Source organism: Ascaphus truei, chromosome 6, assembly GCF_040206685.1.
Source record: "Ascaphus truei isolate aAscTru1 chromosome 6, aAscTru1.hap1, whole genome shotgun sequence".
Lineage (NCBI taxonomy): Eukaryota > Metazoa > Chordata > Amphibia > Anura > Ascaphidae > Ascaphus > Ascaphus truei.
Genome location: NC_134488.1, coordinates 132917274 through 132937470, shown reverse-complemented (window position 1 = coordinate 132937470; position 20197 = coordinate 132917274). Strand labels below are relative to the sequence as shown.

Genomic DNA, 20197 nt, shown 5'->3' with positions numbered 1-20197 from the left:
AGTGGGTCTCCCTCACTAGGAGTGGGTGTCACGTACTAGGAGTGGGTCTCCCTCACTAGGAGTGGGTCTCCCTCACTAGGAGTGGGTATCACATATTAGGAGTGGGTCTCCCTCACTAGGACTGGGTATCACGTATTAGGAGTGGGTCTCCCTCACTAGGACTGGATCACACCGAATAGGTGATAGTACTGATTTTGCAGCATGTGTGGTCCCACAGGTTTTAGCGAAGTCTCCCTCCTTACAGTCAGAGCAGTGAGGTATCATCTTCAAGGCGGACCCCCAAACACAAGGCGGGACCCCCAAACACAACCACATTGTGAGAGGAAAAAAGATCTCATTGTTTTAGGTAAAAATATATTTCTTTGATAATATCATCGTCCTGCGTGTTTACCCCAGCTTTGTAGATGGGAGATTTTATATATATATATATATATATATATATATATATATATATATATATATATATATATATATATATATATATATATATATATATATATATATATATATATACACAGTGGTTGACAAATCACCAAAAAATCTACTCGCCACCTAGTACCAAACATATGCTGCTTGGGCCAATAGTTGCTCGCCACGATGTTAAATCCACTCGCCCGGGGCGAGCAAATGTATAGGTTTGTCGAACACTGTAGATATATATATATATATATATATCAAGCTTTTATGGATATCCCTGCTTCAGCACAGGTGGCTCAATCAGTGACTCAGTCTGTGCTGAAGCAGAGATATCCATAAAACCTGGCCTGTTGGTGGCCCTTGAGAACTGAATTTGAGACCCCTGCCCTATAATTTCCCAACTCACATGTCATGTTATGGTCCAGAACCCCAAATCACACATATGGGGGTCTTCCAATCCCAACCCTGATAGACACTGTAAACAGGGGTGGGCAACTCCAGTCCTCAAGGGCCACCAACAGGTCAGGGTTTCAGGCTATCCCTGCTTCAGCACAGGTGATGCAGTCAAGGACTGAGCCACTTATTGAGCCACCTGTGCTGTAGCAGGAATATCCCAAAACCCTGACCTGTTGGTGGTCCTTCAGGACTGGCGCTGCCCCCCTGCTGTATCCCGCACGTCCCCTAAGAAACCTCACTGCATTCAGGGGGCCTCTCTTTTGTTGCCGATACATCTTTTTCCAGACTAGTATTGCAGACCACTCAGGCATTGCAGGCCATATCCCTAAGACCTGGAAAACTGCCAGAGTTGTCCCAATCTTCAAAAGTGGGGACAAAAACACTGTCTCAAACTACAGACCAATCTCACCTCCCAATTCTATCCAAAGTCATGGAAAAATGTGTTCACTCCGAATTAAGCGATTTCTACACCAAGACAAATTTCTCTAGCCAATTCCAATCTGGATTTCGCCCCAAACACTCCACCGTAACTACCCTGCTAAAAGTTTGCAATGAAATCCAGTGTGGAATGGAACGGGGACAACTCACTGGTGCAGTATTCCTAGATTTTGCAAAGGCTTTTGATTCTGTCGATCATTCTATCCTGCTTAACAAACTCCAGAGCTCTGGAATAGGGAAACATGCTTTAAACTGGTTTCAGTCCTACCTATCAGGAAGATCCCAACATGTGTCCATCTCAGGCTCTAACTCCAACCCTCTGGATATCACCTGTGGTGTCCCGTAAGGCTCTGTTCTGGGGCCCCTACTCTTCTCAGTGTTCATTAATGATCTTCCCACAGCTTGTCAGGAAGCCTCAATACACATGTATGCAGATGACACAATCCTATATGCACACAGTCATAGCCTCTCTGACCTTCAACACATACTTCAGTCTGACTTTTTGAGACTCGAAAACTGGATTTCCCAAAACAAACTGTTTTTAAACACTGACAAGACTGTAACAATGGTATTTGGGACCAAGACTAAATTTGTAAAGCTTCCAGTGACTGAGCTCCAGATTAGAACCAACGCTAACACCACCCTAACACCTGTCACTAGTTTTAAATACCTGGGCATATGGTTTGACTCCCACTTAACATTCGGGATGCACATTGATACCCTGACAACCAAGACCTATGCCAAACTAGGGGTACTTTACAGGAACAAATCCTCCCTAAGTCTCCTGGTCAGAAAGCGTATCGCACAGCAGATGCTAATGCCAATTATTGACTATGGGGACATAGTATATGGCACGGCTCCTCAAACCCACCTTAGCAAACTTGACACCCTCTACAATTCAATTTGTCGTTTTGTTCTCCAATGCAACTACAACACACATCACTGCGAAATGCTCAAAGAACTAGATTGGTCATCACTAGAGTCTAGGCGCAAAGTTCACCTTTCCTGTCTCACCCTCAAATACTTTATGGGCAAGCTACCCAGCTACCTGAACAAGCTCCTCACCCCTACCACATGCAGCACATATCACCTGAGATCAGACTCCAAAAGACTATTCATGGTCCCAAGGCTCAACAAAGTATCCGGACGTTCCTCCTTCTCCTACCGTGCACCCCAAAACTGGAACAACCTACCAGAGACTCTCACATCCACCACCAGTTTAAGTTCTTTCAAATCTAAGGCTGTCTCACATTTTAATCTGGTCTGTAACTGTTACATACGCCCATAATATATATTTTCTTTAACTATGCACGCAATGTCTTGTATATAATGTATACCCTGTTAATTTATGTAACTGTACTTGTAACCATGTATTATTTGTTTTACTCTGTGCCCAGGACATACTTGAAAACGAGAGGTAACTCTCAATGTATTACTTCCTGGTAAAATATTTTATAAATAAATAATAATAAATAAATTGAAGGGGTTAATGGGCAATACTTGAGCCTCCATTGTGGGGGGAAATCAGATTTATTCAGTTATAGCTACCTTCCTATAACCTTCCTATAACCTCCCTATAACCTCCCTGTAGCCTCCCTATAAACTTTCTATAACCTTCCTATAACCTTCCTATAACCTCCCTATAACCTCCCTATAACCTCCCTATAAACTTTCTATAACCTTCCTATAACCTCCCTATAACCTCCCTATAACCTCCCTATAAACTTTCTATAACCTTCCTATAACCTATAACCTTCCTATAACCTTCCTATTGATGCTATGTCCCTAGCTGCTTCTGATTGGGCATTCACAGTGACCCGAGTTCCAGCACTTTGTTTGTAACAATCAACAAGATACTTTATTATATAACACTTACAGCAAATAAAAACACCACGCCTCAGACAGGTCTGCAGGCCTACTTCTCCCCACTATCTGCTAGCATACAATCACTCCACTGCAGCCAGGGATTGTGGGAAATTACATGCAAATGAGCACACCGTCTCACCTTTTGCTTCATGTCCATTTTAACATGGGACCCCTATAAGCGTATGCCTGCCTTATTACACAGCTGTTTCAGCGCAGCCCGGGATAAAGAAGTGCAGAGCCAGTAACCCTACTAACAGACAGCTCTTTCAGCCTTCTGGGTCTCTTTAGTGGGAGGCTTGTTATGCTGCCTTCGCAATGTGTGAAACTGTCGTAGGTTTCAACCACACATTCAATAAGTGATAGTGTGTGTAAATCATATGAAATAAAATTATTACCGATGTAGACAAAATGAAGACATATTGACCCAAAAATCAATTAAGAAAGGGCAGTTAGTCTAAAATGATGTCCTTATTACACGCTGGAATGTGTATTGTAGTTCAGATACAAATTAAAGCAGATGCCTGCTTGTAATGGTTAGGTTTTGGGGGTGGTCAACCAAAATGGCTGCCATTTCCCGCCCAGAGAATAAAGCTTTAATTCAATGCAAATAATGTGAGGCTTAAGAGAAATAAAACAAACAGCTCGCTGTATACATGTGAATACCCCTGTGTACTCTGCATCCCACAGGTGGCTACAACTGTGTTATAACACGGCTAACGCCGAGCAGAGCCATTTATCTCCAGGAAAGAGAGGCGGGACAGACATGGGGGAGGGAGGCCCTGTGACACACACAAGAGCGCTGTCTTCTTGAGATAAGAGAGTGCTCCCTCAGCCAAGAGAATGATAAGGGCTCTATCAAACATGCACAGACAGAGGTGTGGAGACAGCCAGGCATCAGCAGCAAGGAAATACACAATAATACTTACACGCACACTGTGTAACACACACGGAAATCCCACACACAACTACCTATGTACTGTACATATACTGCAAAACATGCACAAACCTGCCACACTATTTACACAAGAACAGGGCAGAAAGACCGCAGCAGTAATGTTCCTACAAAGTAACATGCACACGCGTGTAACCTTTACACAGTATAACAACGGAAATCTGCAGAACTTGGTCCCACAACACGACACTCTCCTGTGTATCCATGTTATTGCAGATATCGCCGCACGGCGTTTGGGGGGGGTGAACCCCTTCCTGGGGTGCAATGTGTACCGCAGACAGGTGAACACGTGTGTGCACGTTTAAATACCCGCAGCAGCACTGCTTTGTGTGTTTCATTTTCACGCCATATGTTAATCATATAACGTGATTATTTATTTACAACGCCGCTGTTCAGCCTTATACCAGCTGCATTCACTGAGCCTACTTTCATTGTTAAAGTTAGAAATATAACTTATTTCTTTATTTCAAAGAAAATCTTTAAATGATCTCACAGAATTATATATTCAGAGATATTGTCTGTAATTATCCTGCTTGCCTCTATTCTTATCGACACTTTCTCTCCCCCACCCCCCAGCATCCCTCCCCCTCCATACCTTCCCTTGTCACCCTCCTCTGGCTTCAAACACGTTTAACACCCTACCTTATCTACAGTACATATCTGTTTTGTTTTCGTTTTTTCCCCTACACTGTTCTAGCCATAGATTCCTGCGTGTATCAGTATTGCCGACCTGAGGAAGAGAGGAGAACTCTCCAAAGTTTGTCCTATGACATAAATTGTTAGTCCAAATAAAAAAGGTATCACCGAATACTGAAGAACCCATTTATTCTACACTATCGCAACTGCACTAACACGGCTATTTCCGTTTTATATATATATATATATATATATATAGCAAGTACTGAGGGATATACTGCGCTATTAACCATTAAAAGCATCGATAAAAACAAGGGCAAAATGAAAAGCACGGGCAAACTTCTGTAAACATTTATCTCCGTTCTATTTGTCCACAGAACAGGTCCCAGAATACACTTTCCTGCTCTCACATTTGTACACACAGCAGTTACACACCAGGCAGCGTCAGTGCCAGCTCCCCACACAGACACACACTTTCCAGGAGGTGTGACGTTGTGTGTCTCTCAGGGCCCCTGCCTTTCTTACATATTATTTCCTATCATCTCCAGGGGCCCGGGACACCGTTTCCTGCCATATTATTAGCTGCATGTTTTCAGGGGTGTGGAAGTGTTAACAGAGCGAGGACAGGTCCCCACCTGCTAAGCACACAAGGCACTAGGAGTTAATGGCTCACTCACATCCGGCTCTGTGCTGGCTGCTTACTCACAGTGTCTGTCCTGCAGGAGCTCTGGAGCTAAGCAAGCATCCAGCATCCTTCCCTGAGCACTGGGACCCCAACGCCTCTCCGGTCACAGCTATGTCTCACTCCTTCCATGAGACCAGGGAGGGGGCAGGAGTGAGACCAGGGAGGGGGCAGGAGTGAGACCAGGGAGCGGGCAGGAGTGAGACCAGGGAGCGGGCAGGAGCGAGACCAGGGAGCGGGCAGGAGCGAGACCAGGGAGCGGGCAGGAGTGAGACCAGGGAGCGGGCAGGAGTGAGACCAGGGAGGGGGCAGGAGCGAGACCAGGGAGGGGGCAGGAGTGAGACCAGGGAGGGGGCAGGAGTGAGACCAGGGAGGGGGCAGGAGTGAGACCAGGGAGGGGGCAGGAGTGAGACCAGGGAGGGGGCAGGAGTGAGACCAGGGAGGGGGCAGGAGTGAGAACAGGGAGGGGGCAGGAGTGAGAACAGGGAGGGGGCAGGAGTGAGACCAGGGAGGGGGCAGGAGTGAGACCAGGGAGCGGGCAGGAGTGAGACCAGGGAGGGGGCAGGAGTGAGAACAGGGAGGGGGCAGGAGAGAAACCAGGGAGCGGGCAGGAGTGAGACTAGGGAGGGGGCAGGAGAGAAACCAGGGAGCGGGCAGGAGTGAGACCAGGGAGGGGGCAGGAGTGAGAACAGGGAGGGGGCAGGAGTGAGACCAGGGAGGGGGCAGGAGTGAGACCAGGGAGCGGGCAGGAGTGAGACCAGGGAGGGGGCAGGAGTGAGAACAGGGAGGGGGCAGGAGTGAGAACAGGGAGGGGGCAGGAGTGAGACCAGGCAGGGGGCAGGAGTGAGACCAGGGAGGGGGCAGGAGTGAGACCAAGGAGGGGGCAGGAGTGAGACCAGGGAGGGGGCAGGAGTGAGACCAGGGAGGGGGCAGGAGTGGGACCAGGGAGGGGGCAGGAGTGAGACTAGGGAGGGGGCAGGAGAGAAACCAGGGAGCGGGCAGGAGTGAGACCAGGGAGGGGGCAGGAGTGAGAACAGGGAGGGGGCAGGAGTGAGACCAGGGAGGGGGCAGGAGTGAGACCAGGGAGGGGGCAGGAGTGAGACCAAGGAGGGGGCAGGAGTGAGACCAAGGAGGGGGCAGGAGTGAGACCAGGGAGGGGGCAGGAGTGAGACCAAGGAGGGGGCAGGAGTGAGACCAGGGAGGGGGCAGGAGTGAGACCAGGGAGGGGGCAGGAGTGAGACCAGGGAGGGGGCAGGAGCGAGACCAGGGAGGGGGCAGGAGAGAGACCAGGGAGGGGGCAGGAGTGAGACCAGGGAGGGGGCAGGAGTGAGACCAGTGTTACACAGGGACATACAGTAGTAGATTAGGTTGAAGAGAAGACATATGTCCATCATCCAGTTCAACCTTTGTTACCTTCTAACAGGACGAGATACTCTTCCTGTATTTACAGTGCTAGTGACCCCAGGGGAAGCAAACCCCAAAACCCAGAGAAACATTTGCCAATGACGGTCCTGTCCGTCTCAGAAGGGGAAGGGATTCCTCCCGGACTCCAACAACGACCGGGTCATTGTTCTTCTGAAGTTTTCACTTATTCGGCATATCCCTGTACACCTTTCTCTGCTAACAGGACGGCGAGCCTTTGCTGCAATATCTGTATCTGTTGCGTTTGCCGCCTGCGCGGTTAGGAACCGGCGCTTTGCTGCAGCAGTTCTTGTGTTTGCTGGAATAGGCACAAAGTTACAGCACCAGTGTAAGCAGCAGATCCATCCCGAGCTGGTGCCGGCTGCTGAAGGGGTTCTCAACGCGTTATCAAGACCTCCCAACAGGTCTGGTTTTCAGGATATCCCTGCTTCAGCACAGGTGGCTTAATCGGTTCCTGCATCAGCACAGATGGCTCAATCAGTGGCTCAGTCTTTGACTGAGCCTGTGCTGAAGCTGGGATATCCTTAAAACCTGATCTGTTGGGGGGGATCTTGAGGACTGGATTTGAGCCCCCCTGGGTTAGCGCACCCGAGCCATTCAAGCCAATGGGAGCAGGTCCAGCATGACCTTGGGGGGTAGAACGTGCATTTACATTGGGGCAGCAGCTTCGGGGGGGTGGCAAAAGTGTCCGCGATGCCCCGCCCTCTCTGTCCTTCACGGTGGGGTCTCTCGCTCCCGCCCCTTGGCTTTGCAGCCAGGTGGGGGCAGAAGAGAGGGGGGGGAGGGGGTGGCACAGTCTGTGTTTACCCAAGTTGGTCAGACATGTGGCGCTGGTCCTGAATGAGACCGTTGGATCGTGATCACTATCCCGTACCGGGAAATGATTAATCTGCCCCTAACTGTGCTATCAGAATAATGTATCAGCATTCAGTTCAATGAAATCTACTGTAAGTATGTGTATAAGAAGATGAGATTTCGGGGGGGAGTTTCCCCTTCGGGGGTGGGTTCCCCCTTGCTGGATGCTATGATACCTTCAACGCACTGCAAACAACCTCAGCTATTAGTCCCATGTGGTTCAATAAATATACATTTTCACAGTCTCCTTTGTCCTAGTTTTATACTTCACTACCAAATCCTGTAAAAGTTTCAGTTTTAGCAGAATATTGCTGTTTATGAGGGGCTCTTTAATCTCACTGCAGAATGACGACCCCAAGTCCTCCTACAGGAAAGGCGTGAATGGAGCCAGACCCCGCAGATGTGAGGCCAGATAATGTAGTGCAGGTGTCACTACAATACTGTTCCTATCCAGCAGGGAGATGGTTAACAGAGTTACGTTATCCCTGCTTCTGTATCAAGGAAAATAAATAGTACCGAGTCAATACAGCACTTTGATCCGCAGCCAGTTCATGAAGTGCCCGTCTGTTTAATGGTATCCAAATACACTTAATAAGAAGCTGGCATCGCCACGGGCCCTACCTCCGAGCATAATAGGGCACTTCATCATTTGTGTACTAACAGCCTAACATGTCACCTGTGATCCCGAGCGGCAGCCAGGCACGCAGGAGCTGCCAGCAGCTGGCATTAAAAGTGCAATCCCACGCAGCCAGGCAAAAAAGAAGTGGAACTATGCATTGTCTTCCTTAAACCGATGCAAAACGTGTCAGCTGCTTGTGTTTCTAAACTTCAGTCCTCAACACCGCCCAACAGGTCAGGTTTTCAGGACATCCCTGCTTCAGCACAGGTGCTGCATTCTTCTCCTTAAGGTACCAGGTCCTAAGTCATTTTCCACCATGACCGTGTGACAGGGAAGTGACAGAGCGAGGTGACAATCGTTAAAAAGTCACGTGTGCCCATAGGGAAAAAACCTGCTACCTACTGTATATACTGCTACCTACTGTACAGTATATACTGCTACCTACTGTATATACTGCTACCTACTGTACAGTATATACTGCTACCTACTGTATATACTGCTACCTACTGTACAGTATATACTGCTACCTACACACCCAGAGAAGTAATACCGGTATACACATACACGCCCAGAGAGGTAATACCGGTATACACATATACGCCCAGAGAGGTAATACCGTTATACACATACACGCCCAGAGAGGTAATACCGGTATACACACACACACCCAGAGAGGTAATACCGGTATACACATACAAGCCCAGAGAGGTAATACCGGTATACACATACAAGCCCAGAGAGGTAATACCGGTATACACATACACGCCCAGAGAGGTAATACCGGCATACACATACACGCCCAGAGAGGTAATACCGGTATACACATATACGCCCAGAGCGGTAATACCGGTATACACGTACACGCCCAGAGAGGTAATACCGTTATACACATACACACACAGAGAGGTAATACCGGTATACACATACACGCCCAGAGAGGTAATACCCGTATACACATACACGCCAGAGAGGTAATACAGGTATACACATATACGCACAGAGAGGTAATACCGGTATACACATACACGCCCAGAGAGGTAATACCGGTATACACGTACACACCCAGAGAGGTAATACTGGTATACACATACATGTCCAGAGAGGTAATACCGGTATACACATACACGCCCAGAGAGGTAATACCGGTATACACACACACCCAGAGAGGTAATACCGGTATATGCATACACGCCCAGAGAGGTAATACCGGTATATACATACACGCCCAGAGCGGTAATACCGGTATACACATACACGCCCAGAGAGGTAATACCGGTATACACATACACGCCCAGAGAGGTAATACCGGTATACACATACACGCCCAGAGAGGTAATACCGGTATACACATACACGCCCAGAGAGGTAATACCGGTATACACATACACGCCCAGAGAGGTAATACCGGTATACACATACATGTTCAGCATTACCTCTCATTGTTTACTGGACTGTGTCCAAATACAGGACAGTCCGGTTCAATACTGGACACCTGGCAATCCTACCTAGGAGGTAAGTTAGAAACAATAATGGACTAAAGAGGCACCTTAGCAAATGAATAACGGTGCCAGGCTGAAACAGAAAGAAGATCTGCAACAAACCGCCTGAGTTGACTTAGGAGTTACGTTACCACAAGGTCTAACTGAATTCTTTGCCACGAGGTTAGAAAACCACGTCCTTTATCTGAGCATCCATGCCCTGAGCCGTCCAGACATAGAGGTGTGGGCTATGTGCATTGGCATGCATACCCCTAGCTGCCCTGTCCAGTCCTAGAGGTTGGGCAAGTAGAGGTACCTGAATCTCCTTGATGTGAAAGGCGATGATTAGGATGATCAGGATCCCCGTGGAAAGGCTGATGCTGCATTTCACCAGGAATAAGTACACAAACCACTGCAAGACAAAGTACACAACGTGTGAGAGATGGAGAGGAGGGGGCACAAGAATAAGTACACAAACCACTGCAAGACAAAGTACACAACGTGTGAGAGGAGGAGGGGACACAAGAATAAGTACACAAACCACTGCAAGACAAAGTACACAACGTGTGAGAGATGGAGAGGAGGGGGCACAAGAATAAGTACACAAACCACTGCAAGACAAAGTACACAACGTGTGAGAGATGGAGAGGAGGGGGCACAAGAATAAGTACACAAACCACTGCAAGACAAAGTACACAACGTGTGAGAGGAGGAGGGGACACAAGAATAAGCACACAAACCACTGCAAGACAAAGTACACAACGTGTGAGAGATGGAGAGGAGGGGGCACAAGAATAAGTACACAAACCACTGCAAGACAAAGTACACAACGTGTGAGAGAAGGAGGGGACACAAGAATAAGTACACAAACCACTGCAAGACAAAGTACACAACGTGTGAGAGATGGAGAGGAGGGGGCACAAGAATAAGTACACAAACCACTGCAAGACAAAGTACACAACGTGTGAGAGATGGAGAGGAGGGGGCACAAGAATAAGTACACAAACCACTGCAAGACAAAGTACACAACGTGTGAGAGATGGAGAGGAGGGGGCACAAGAATAAGTACACAAACCACTGCAAGACAAAGTACACAACGTGTGAGAGAAGGAGGGGACACAAGAATAAGTACACAAACCACTGCAAGACAAAGTACACAACGTGTGAGAGAAGGAGGGGACACAAGAATAAGTACACAAACCACTGCAAGACAAAGTACACAACGTGTGAGAGGAGGAGGGGACACAAGAATAAGCACACAAACCACTGCAAGACAAAGTACACAACGTGTGAGAGATGGAGAGGAGGGGGCACAAGAATAAGTACACAAACCACTGCAAGACAAAGTACACAACGTGTGAGAGAAGGAGGGGACACAAGAATAAGCACACAAACCACTGCAAGACAAAGTACACAACGTGTGAGAGATGGAGAGGAGGGGGCACAAGAATAAGTGCACAAACCACTGCAAGACAAAGTACACAACGTGTGAGAGGAGGAGGGGACACAAGAATAAGTACACAAACCACTGCAAGACAAAGTACACAACGTGTGAGAGATGGAGAGGAGGGGGCACAAGAATAAGTACACAAACCACTGCAAGACAAAGTACACAACGTGTGAGAGATGGAGAGGAGGGGGCACAAGAATAAGTGCACAAACCACTGCAAGACAAAGTACACAACGTGTGAGAGATGGAGAGGGGGGGACACAAGAATACAACGACAAGGGTGAGTTGACTGCCCCAGGGGTGTCGGGTGTGAGCTTCCAGGTGACCGCGGAGCACAGTAGCTCCTTAAGTCTGGCCACCAGGGCGATTGGCTCCACTCGGCATCGCGTCCTGGCGGAGGTGTCCCCCTTAGAAGATTGCTGTCCAGTGGTGCGAGTGGACCAGTACCCATCGGCTATCGTCCAGGTGAAGAGGAAAGACAGCCCCATCATGATGTCCAGTGCTGCGATAAGTATTACTGTGATTGAACTGAGTGTGAGCCCGTGCGCTCCAACCCAAATGGTCCCAGGACTGGGATCCAACGCTCCCGAGTTTCAAGACAGTGAGTGGACTGCCCCAGAAGTGCCGGGGACAGGTCCCAAGACAGCCGAGGTGGGAACTGACAGCGTCCCCGAGGACCTGTTGGCCACCATGAATCACCGCAGTGGTAAGGTATCAACCCTTTACCCCCTGCAGGATGTAACAAAGACTTTGAGTACGGACACATTGCTAATCGCTCGCTTCCCAGTGGAAGCCTCCCAAGTGCGTAGGGACAAGGACTGTGTTGTGAGTGATACCGTGAAATTTGCCTCCTTTAAGCCCAAAAAGGAGCGCTCCATTCACCATGTGGTGGACCGCGGAAATTGTCAAGGCCTCCTGGCCTACCGCATCCATGCCGCGAATGGCCGGGGAAAGGTCTGGCCAAGAGACACTGTGCTATTCCTTCCACCAGGGGGAGGAAGTAGTATGGAACCAGTGACTGTTGCACATGACCACAATCTCAAAGAGTCTACAGAGACTCCAGTGTCGGTAACAGAGACTACCCAGGCGGAGGCTCACCAAAGTCAAAGTGAGGTACCCCAACATTATCAGTTAAGGGCACCCCACAATTGGTCTCAGCAAACAGCTAACACTCAGCTGGCCTCGGGTATTACTGTGTGTGATATGCCATGTACCAATAACGTTAAAGCACCTGTGATAAGTTGTATATACTATGAACTGCATTTTCATTTTATAATGAAAATGCAGTGCATAGTATATACAACTTATCAAGACCCCCCCCCCCCCCCCACAGGTCAGAGTTGTTGGATTTCCCTGCTTCAGCACAGATTGCTCAATAATCCCTGCTTCAGCACAGGCTTCACCTTGAGGCCGTGGCCTGAGTCACGTTAGGCTCACCTTGAGGCCGTGGCCTGAGTCATGTTAGGCTCACCTTGCGGCCATGTTACCCCGACACGTGCAGTGTATAACAGCTTTATATACCCCGACACGTGCAGTGTATAACAGCTATATATACCCCGACACGTGCAGTGTATAACAGCTATATATCCCGACATGTGCAGTGTATAATAGCTATATATACCCCGACACGTGCAGTGTATAACAGCTATATATACCCCGACACGTGCAGTGTATAACAGCTATATATACCCCGACACGTGCAGTGTATAACAGCTATATATACCCCGACACGTACAGTGTATAACAGCTATATATACCCCGACACGTACAGTGTATAACAGCTATACATACCCCGACACGTGCAGTGTATGACAGCTATATATACCCCGACACGTGCAGTGTATAACAGCTATATATACCCCGACACGTGCAGTGTATAACAGCTATATATACCCCGACACGTGCAGTGTATAACAGCTATATATACCCCGACACGTACAGTGTATAACAGCTATATATACCCCGACACGTGCAGTGTATAACAGCTATACATACCCGGACACGTGCAGTGTGTAACAGCTATACATACCCCGACACGTGCAGTGTATAAAAGCTATATATCCCGACATGTGCAGTGTATAATAGCTATATATACCCCGACACGTGCAGTGTATAAAAGCTATATACCCCGACACGTGCAGTGTATAACAGCTATACATACCCCGACACGTGCAGTGTATAACAGCTATATATACCCCGACACGTGCAGTGTATAACAGCTATATATACCCCGACACGTGCAGTGTATAACAGCTATATATACCCCGACATGTGCAGTGTATAACAGCTATACATACCCCGACATGTGCAGTGTATAACAGCTATATATACCCCGACACGTGCAGTGTATAACAGCTATACATACCCCGACATGTGCAGTGTATAACAGCTATATATACCCCGACACGTGCAGTGTATAACAGCTATATATACCCCGACACGTGTGTATAACAGCTATATATACCCCGACACGTGCAGTGTATAACAGCTATATATACCCCGACACGTGCAGTGTATAACAGCTATACATACCCCGACACGTGCAGTGTATAACAGCTATACATACCCCGACACGTGCAGTGTATAATAGCTATATATACCCCGACACGTGCAGTGTATAAAAGCTATATATACCCCGACACGTGCAGTGTATAACAGCTATACATACCCCGACACGTGCAGTGTATAACAGCTATATATACCCCGACACGTGCAGTGTATAACAGCTATATATACCCCGACACGTGCAGTGTATAACAGCTATATATACCCCGACACGTGCAGTGTGTAACAGCTATACATACCCCGACACGTGCAGTGTATAACAGCTATACATACCCCGACACGTGCAGTGTATAACAGCTATACATACCCCGACACGTGCAGTGTATAACAGCTATACATACCCCGACACGTGCAGTGTATAACAGCTATATATACCCCGACACGTGCCGTGTATAACAGCTATATATACCCCGACACGTGCCGTGTATAACAGCTATATATACCCCGACACGTGCAACGTGCCGTTTATAACAGCTATATATACCCCGACACGTGCAGTGTATAACAGCTATACATACCCCGACACGTGCAGTGTATAACAGCTATACATACCCCGACACGTGCAGTGTGTAACAGCTATACATACCCCGACACGTGCAGTGTGTAACAGCTATACATACCCCGACACGTGCAATGTATAAAAGCTATATATACCCCGACACGTGCAGTGTATAACAGCTATACATACCCCGACACGTGCAGTGTATAACAGCTATATATACCCCGACACGTGCCGTGTATAACAGCTATACATACCCCGACACGTGCAGTGTATAACAGCTATATATACCCCGACACGTGCAGTGTATAACAGCTATATATACCCCGACACGTGCCGTGTATAACAGCTATACATACCCCGACACGTGCAGTGTATAACAGCTATATATACCCCGACACGTGCAGTGTATAACAGCTATATATACCCCGACACGTGCAATGTATAACAGCTATATATACCCCGACACGTGCAGTGTATAACAGCTATACATACCCCGACACGTGCAGTGTATAACAGCTATACATACCCCGACACGTGCAGTGTATAACAGCTATACATACCCCGACATGTGCAGTGTATAACAGCTATACATACCCCGACACGTGCCGTGTATAACAGCTATATATACCCCGACATGTGGAGTGTATAACAGCTATATATACCCCGACACGTGCCGTGTATAACAGCTATATATACCCCGACACGTGCAGTGTATAACAGCTATATATACCCCGACACGTGCAGTGTATAACAGCTATATATACCCCGACACGTGCAGTGTATAACAGCTATACATACCCCGACACGTGCAGTGTATAACAGCTAATATACCCCGACACGTGCAGTGTATAACAGCTATACATACCCCGACACGTGCAGTGTATAACAGCTATACATACCCCGACATGTGCAGTGTATAACAGCTATATATACCCCGACACGTGCAGTGTATAACAGCTATACATACCCCGACACGTGCAGTGTATAACAGCTATACATACCCCGACACGTGCAGTGTATAACAGCTATATATACCCCGACACGTGCAGTGTATAACAGCTATATATACCCCGACACGTGCCGTGTATAACAGCTATATATACCCCGACACGTGCAGTGTATAACAGCTATATATACCCCGACACGTGCAGTGTATAACAGCTATATATACCCCGACATGTGCAGTGTATAACAGCTATACATACCCCGACACGTGCAGTGTATAACAGCTATACATACCCCGACACGTGCAGTGTATAACAGCTATATATACCCCGACACGTGCAGTGTATAACAGCTATATATACCCCGACACGTGCCGTGTATAACAGCTATATATACCCCAACACGTGCAGAGTATAACAGCTATACATACCCCGACACGTGCAGTGTATAACAGCTATACATACCCCGACACGTGCCGTGTATAACAGCTATATATACCCCGACACGTGCAGTGTATAACAGCTATATATACCCCGACACGTGCAGTGTATAACAGCTATACATACCCCGACACGTGCAGTGTATAACAGCTATATATACCCCGACACGTGCAGTGTATAACAGCTATATATACCCCGACATGTGCAGTGTATAACAGCTATACATACCCCGACACGTGCAGTGTATAACAGCTATACATACCCCGACACGTGCAGTATATAACAGCTATACATACCCCGACACGTGCAGTGTATAACAGCTATACATACCCCGACACGTGCCGTGTATAACAGCTATACATACCCCGACACGTGCAATGTATAACAGCTATATATACCCCGACATGTGCCGTGTATAACAGCTATATATACCCCGACACGTGCAGTGTATAACAGCTATACATACCCCGACACGTGCAGTGTATAACAGCTATACATACCCCGACACGTGCAGTGTATAACAGCTATGCATACCCCGACACGTGCCGTGTATAACAGCTATACATACCCCGACACGTGCAGTGTATAACAGCTATACATACCCCGACACGTGCAGTGTATAACAGCTATATATACCCCGACACGTGCAGTGTATAACAGCTATATATACCCCGACACGTGCAGTGTATAACAGCTATATATACCCCGACACGTGCCGTGTATAACAGCTATATATACCCCGACACGTGCAGTGTATAACAGCTATACATACCCCGACACGTGCAGTGTATAACAGCTATATATACCCCGACACGTGCAGTGTATAACAGCTATATATACCCCGACACGTGCAGTGTATAACAGCTATATATACCCAGACACGTGCAGTGTATAACAGCTATACATAACCCGACATGTGCCGTGTATAACAGCTATATATACCCCGACACGTGCCGTGTATAACAGCTATATATACCCCGACACGTGCAGTGTATAACAGCTATACATACCCCGACACGTGCAGTGTATAACAGCTATATATACCCCGACACGTGCAGTGTATAACAGCTATATATACCCCGACACGTGCCGTGTATAACAGCTATATAAACCCCGACACGTGCCGTGTATAACAGCTATATATACCCCGACACGTGCAGTGTATAACAGCTATATATACCCCGACACGTGCAGTGTATAACAGCTATATAAACCCCGACACGTGCCGTGTATAACAGCTATATATACCCCGACACGTGCAGTGTATAACAGCTGTATATACCCCGACACGTGCAGTGTATAACAGCTATACATACCCCGACATGTGCAGTGTATAACAGCTATATATACCTCGACATGTGCAGTGTATAACAGCTATATATACCCCGACACGTGCAGTGTATAACAGCTATACATACCCCGACACGTGCCATGTATAACAGCTATATATACCCCGACACGTGCAGTGTATAACAGCTATACATACCCCGACACGTGCCATGTATAACAGCTATATATACCCCGACACGTGCAGTGTATAACAGCTATATATACCCCGACACGTGCCGTGTATAATAGCTATATATACCCGACACGTGCAGTGTATAACCGCTATATATACCCCGACACGTGCAGTGTATAACAGCTATATATACCCCGACACGTGCCGTGTATAACAGCTATATATACCCAGACACGTGCAGTGTATAACAGCTATATATACCGCGACACGTGCAGTGTATAACAGCTATATATACCCCGACACGTGCAGTGTATAACAGCTATATATACCCCGACACGTGCAGTGTATAACAGCTATATATACCCCGACACGTGCAGTGTATAACAGCTATATATACCCCGACACGTGCCGTGTATAACAGCTATATATACCCCGACACGTGCCGTGTATAACAGCTATATATACCCCGACACGTGCAGTGTATAACAGCTATATATACCCCGACACGTGCAGTGTATAACAGCTATATATACCCCGACACGTGCCGTGTATAACAGCTATACATACCCCGACACGTGCAGTGTATAACAGCTATATATACCCCGACACGTGCAGTGTATAACAGCTATACATACCCCGACACGTGCAGTGTATAACAGCTATATATACCCCGACACGTGCCGTGTATAACAGCTATACATACCCCGACATGTGCAGTGTATAACAGCTATATATACCCCGACACGTGCAGTGTATAACAGCGTGACGGTGTGCGGGGCGCGGCTGCGCGCGTGAGTGTGTGCGGGCCGTGGCTGCGCGCGTGACGGTGTGCGGGCTGCGGGTGCGCGCGTGACGGTGTGCGGGCTGCGGGTGCGCGCGTGACGGTGTGCGGGCCGCGGCTATGCGCGTGACGGTGTGCGGGCAGCGGCTGCGTGCGTGACGGTGTGCGGGTCGCGCCTGCGCGCGTGACGGTGTGCGGGCCGCACACAAGGTACAGCCCTCTGTGGTGCAGGCCCCCGTCGGCACGACTGCCTTTGCCAAAAGACAAGATTTGTACCTCTTGGCGCAGAGGCCGAGCGCTGGCCGCGTCACAGCGACGGTTAAATCAATACGGGCGAACCAGCCGCGTGATGTCATGGCCACGCCCCTGCAGCATCCCCGCCACGCCTCCCCGTCGCGAGTTGCCTGGACTCCATCAGATCGCGCTGATGCATGGAACGGGCACCGCCGGGCTCCCGTCGCGCCCGCGCTGGGGCTGGAGCATTAAACCCGGTGTCCTGTGATTAACTCTACGTCAGTGGAAGGCTGAGCCTGAAGTGTAGTACAGTCCCAATTCAGCACCGAATCCCTTCAATATATATGCATAAAACAGGACTGGATAAGGATAAACTGCTTATAAGTTGTAAAGTCCCCAGGTGGGCCAATATTCCCTGAAGGGTAAGGTGTGAGGCTAAAAAAACCCATCAAACCCTCATTGGGATGGTCCCTGGACTCACATTGAGCAATCATGAATAAGAAAGTATTCACAGAAATCTCTTGATCCTGAAGTCCAGGTGAGCGCGCAGCCTGGAGTGGAGAAGTAAATCTGAGAAACAAGGTGATTCTGGCGCAACAGCCAAGAGTGGGTCCCAAACTAGTAGTATTAAAAATATTCCTTTATTGATCCATCTAAAAAAGTGGAGGCACTCACCCTCCTACGCGTTTCGTGTTAAAAACACTTTATCAAGGAGTGATATAAAGTGTTTTTAACATGATACGCGTAGGAGGGTGAGTGCCTCCACTTTTTTAGATGGATCAATAAAGGAATATTTTTAATACTACTCGTTTGGGACCCACTCTTGGCTGTTGCGCCAGAATCAACTTTTTCTCAGATGAGCCTGAAGTGTGAAAACAGAGTGAATTGAAGCTGCAGGTACACCCTGTGCAAACAGAGCGATAGAGATACTGTATACACACATACACGTCGCTGTCACAGTGTTACACAGAACGATAGTGATACTGTATACACACATACACGCCGCTGTCACAGTGTTACACAGAACGATAGTGATACTGTATACATACATACACGCCGCTGTCACAGTGTTACACAGCGCGATAGAGATACTGTATACACACATACACGCCGCTGTCACAGTGTTACACAGAACGATAGTGATACTGTATACATACATACACGCCGCTGTCACAGTGTTACACAGAGCGATAGTGATACTGTATACATACATACACGCCGCTGTCACAGTGTTACACAGAGCGATAGAGATACTGTATACACACATACACGCCGCTGTCACAGTGTTACACAGCGCGATAGTGATACTGTATACATACATACACGCCGCTGTCAGTGTTACACAGAGCGATAGTGATACTGTATATACACATACACGCCGCTGTCACAGTGTTACACAGAGCGATAGTGATACTGTATATACACATACACGCCGCTGTCACAGTGTTACACAGAGCGATAGTGATACTGTATATACACATACACGCCGCTGTCACAGTGTTACACAGAGCGATAGTGATACTGTATATACACATACACGCCGCTGTCACAGTGTTACACAGAACGATAGTGATACTGTATACACACATACACGCCGCTGTCACAGTGTTACACAGAGCGATAGTGATACTGTATACACACATACACGCCGCTGTCACATTGTTACACAGAGCGATAGTGATACTGTATACATACATACACGCCGCTGTCACAGTGTTACACAGAGCGATAGTGATACTATATATACACATACATGCCGCTGTCACAGTGTTACACAGAGCGATAGTGATACTGTATACATACATACACGCCGCTGTCACAGTGTTACACAGAACGATAGTGATACTGTATACACACATACACGCCGCTGTCACAGTGTTACACAGAGCGATAGTGATACTGTATACACACATACACGCCGCTGTCACAGTGTTACATAGAGCGATAGTGATACTGTATACATACATACACGCCGCTGTCACAGTGTTACACAGAAC

The 20197-nt window shown here is 47.8% G+C and overlaps 1 protein-coding gene across 4 annotated transcripts in view; it reads right to left on the bottom strand.

Moving 5' to 3' along the window:
* KCNN4 (potassium calcium-activated channel subfamily N member 4) overlaps positions 1 to 20197 on the bottom strand; it is a 100592-nt gene that overhangs the window by 15324 nt on the left and 65071 nt on the right. For 3 of the 4 annotated variants that reach the window (XM_075606388.1, XM_075606386.1, XM_075606387.1), the window contains one exon: positions 10138 to 10233. The exons of the other annotated variant lie outside the window; for it this stretch is intronic. In XM_075606388.1, coding sequence (XP_075462503.1) covers positions 10138 to 10233 — 96 coding nt within the window. The remainder of the gene's footprint in view (positions 1 to 10137; positions 10234 to 20197) is intronic. 4 annotated transcript variants of the gene reach the window in all.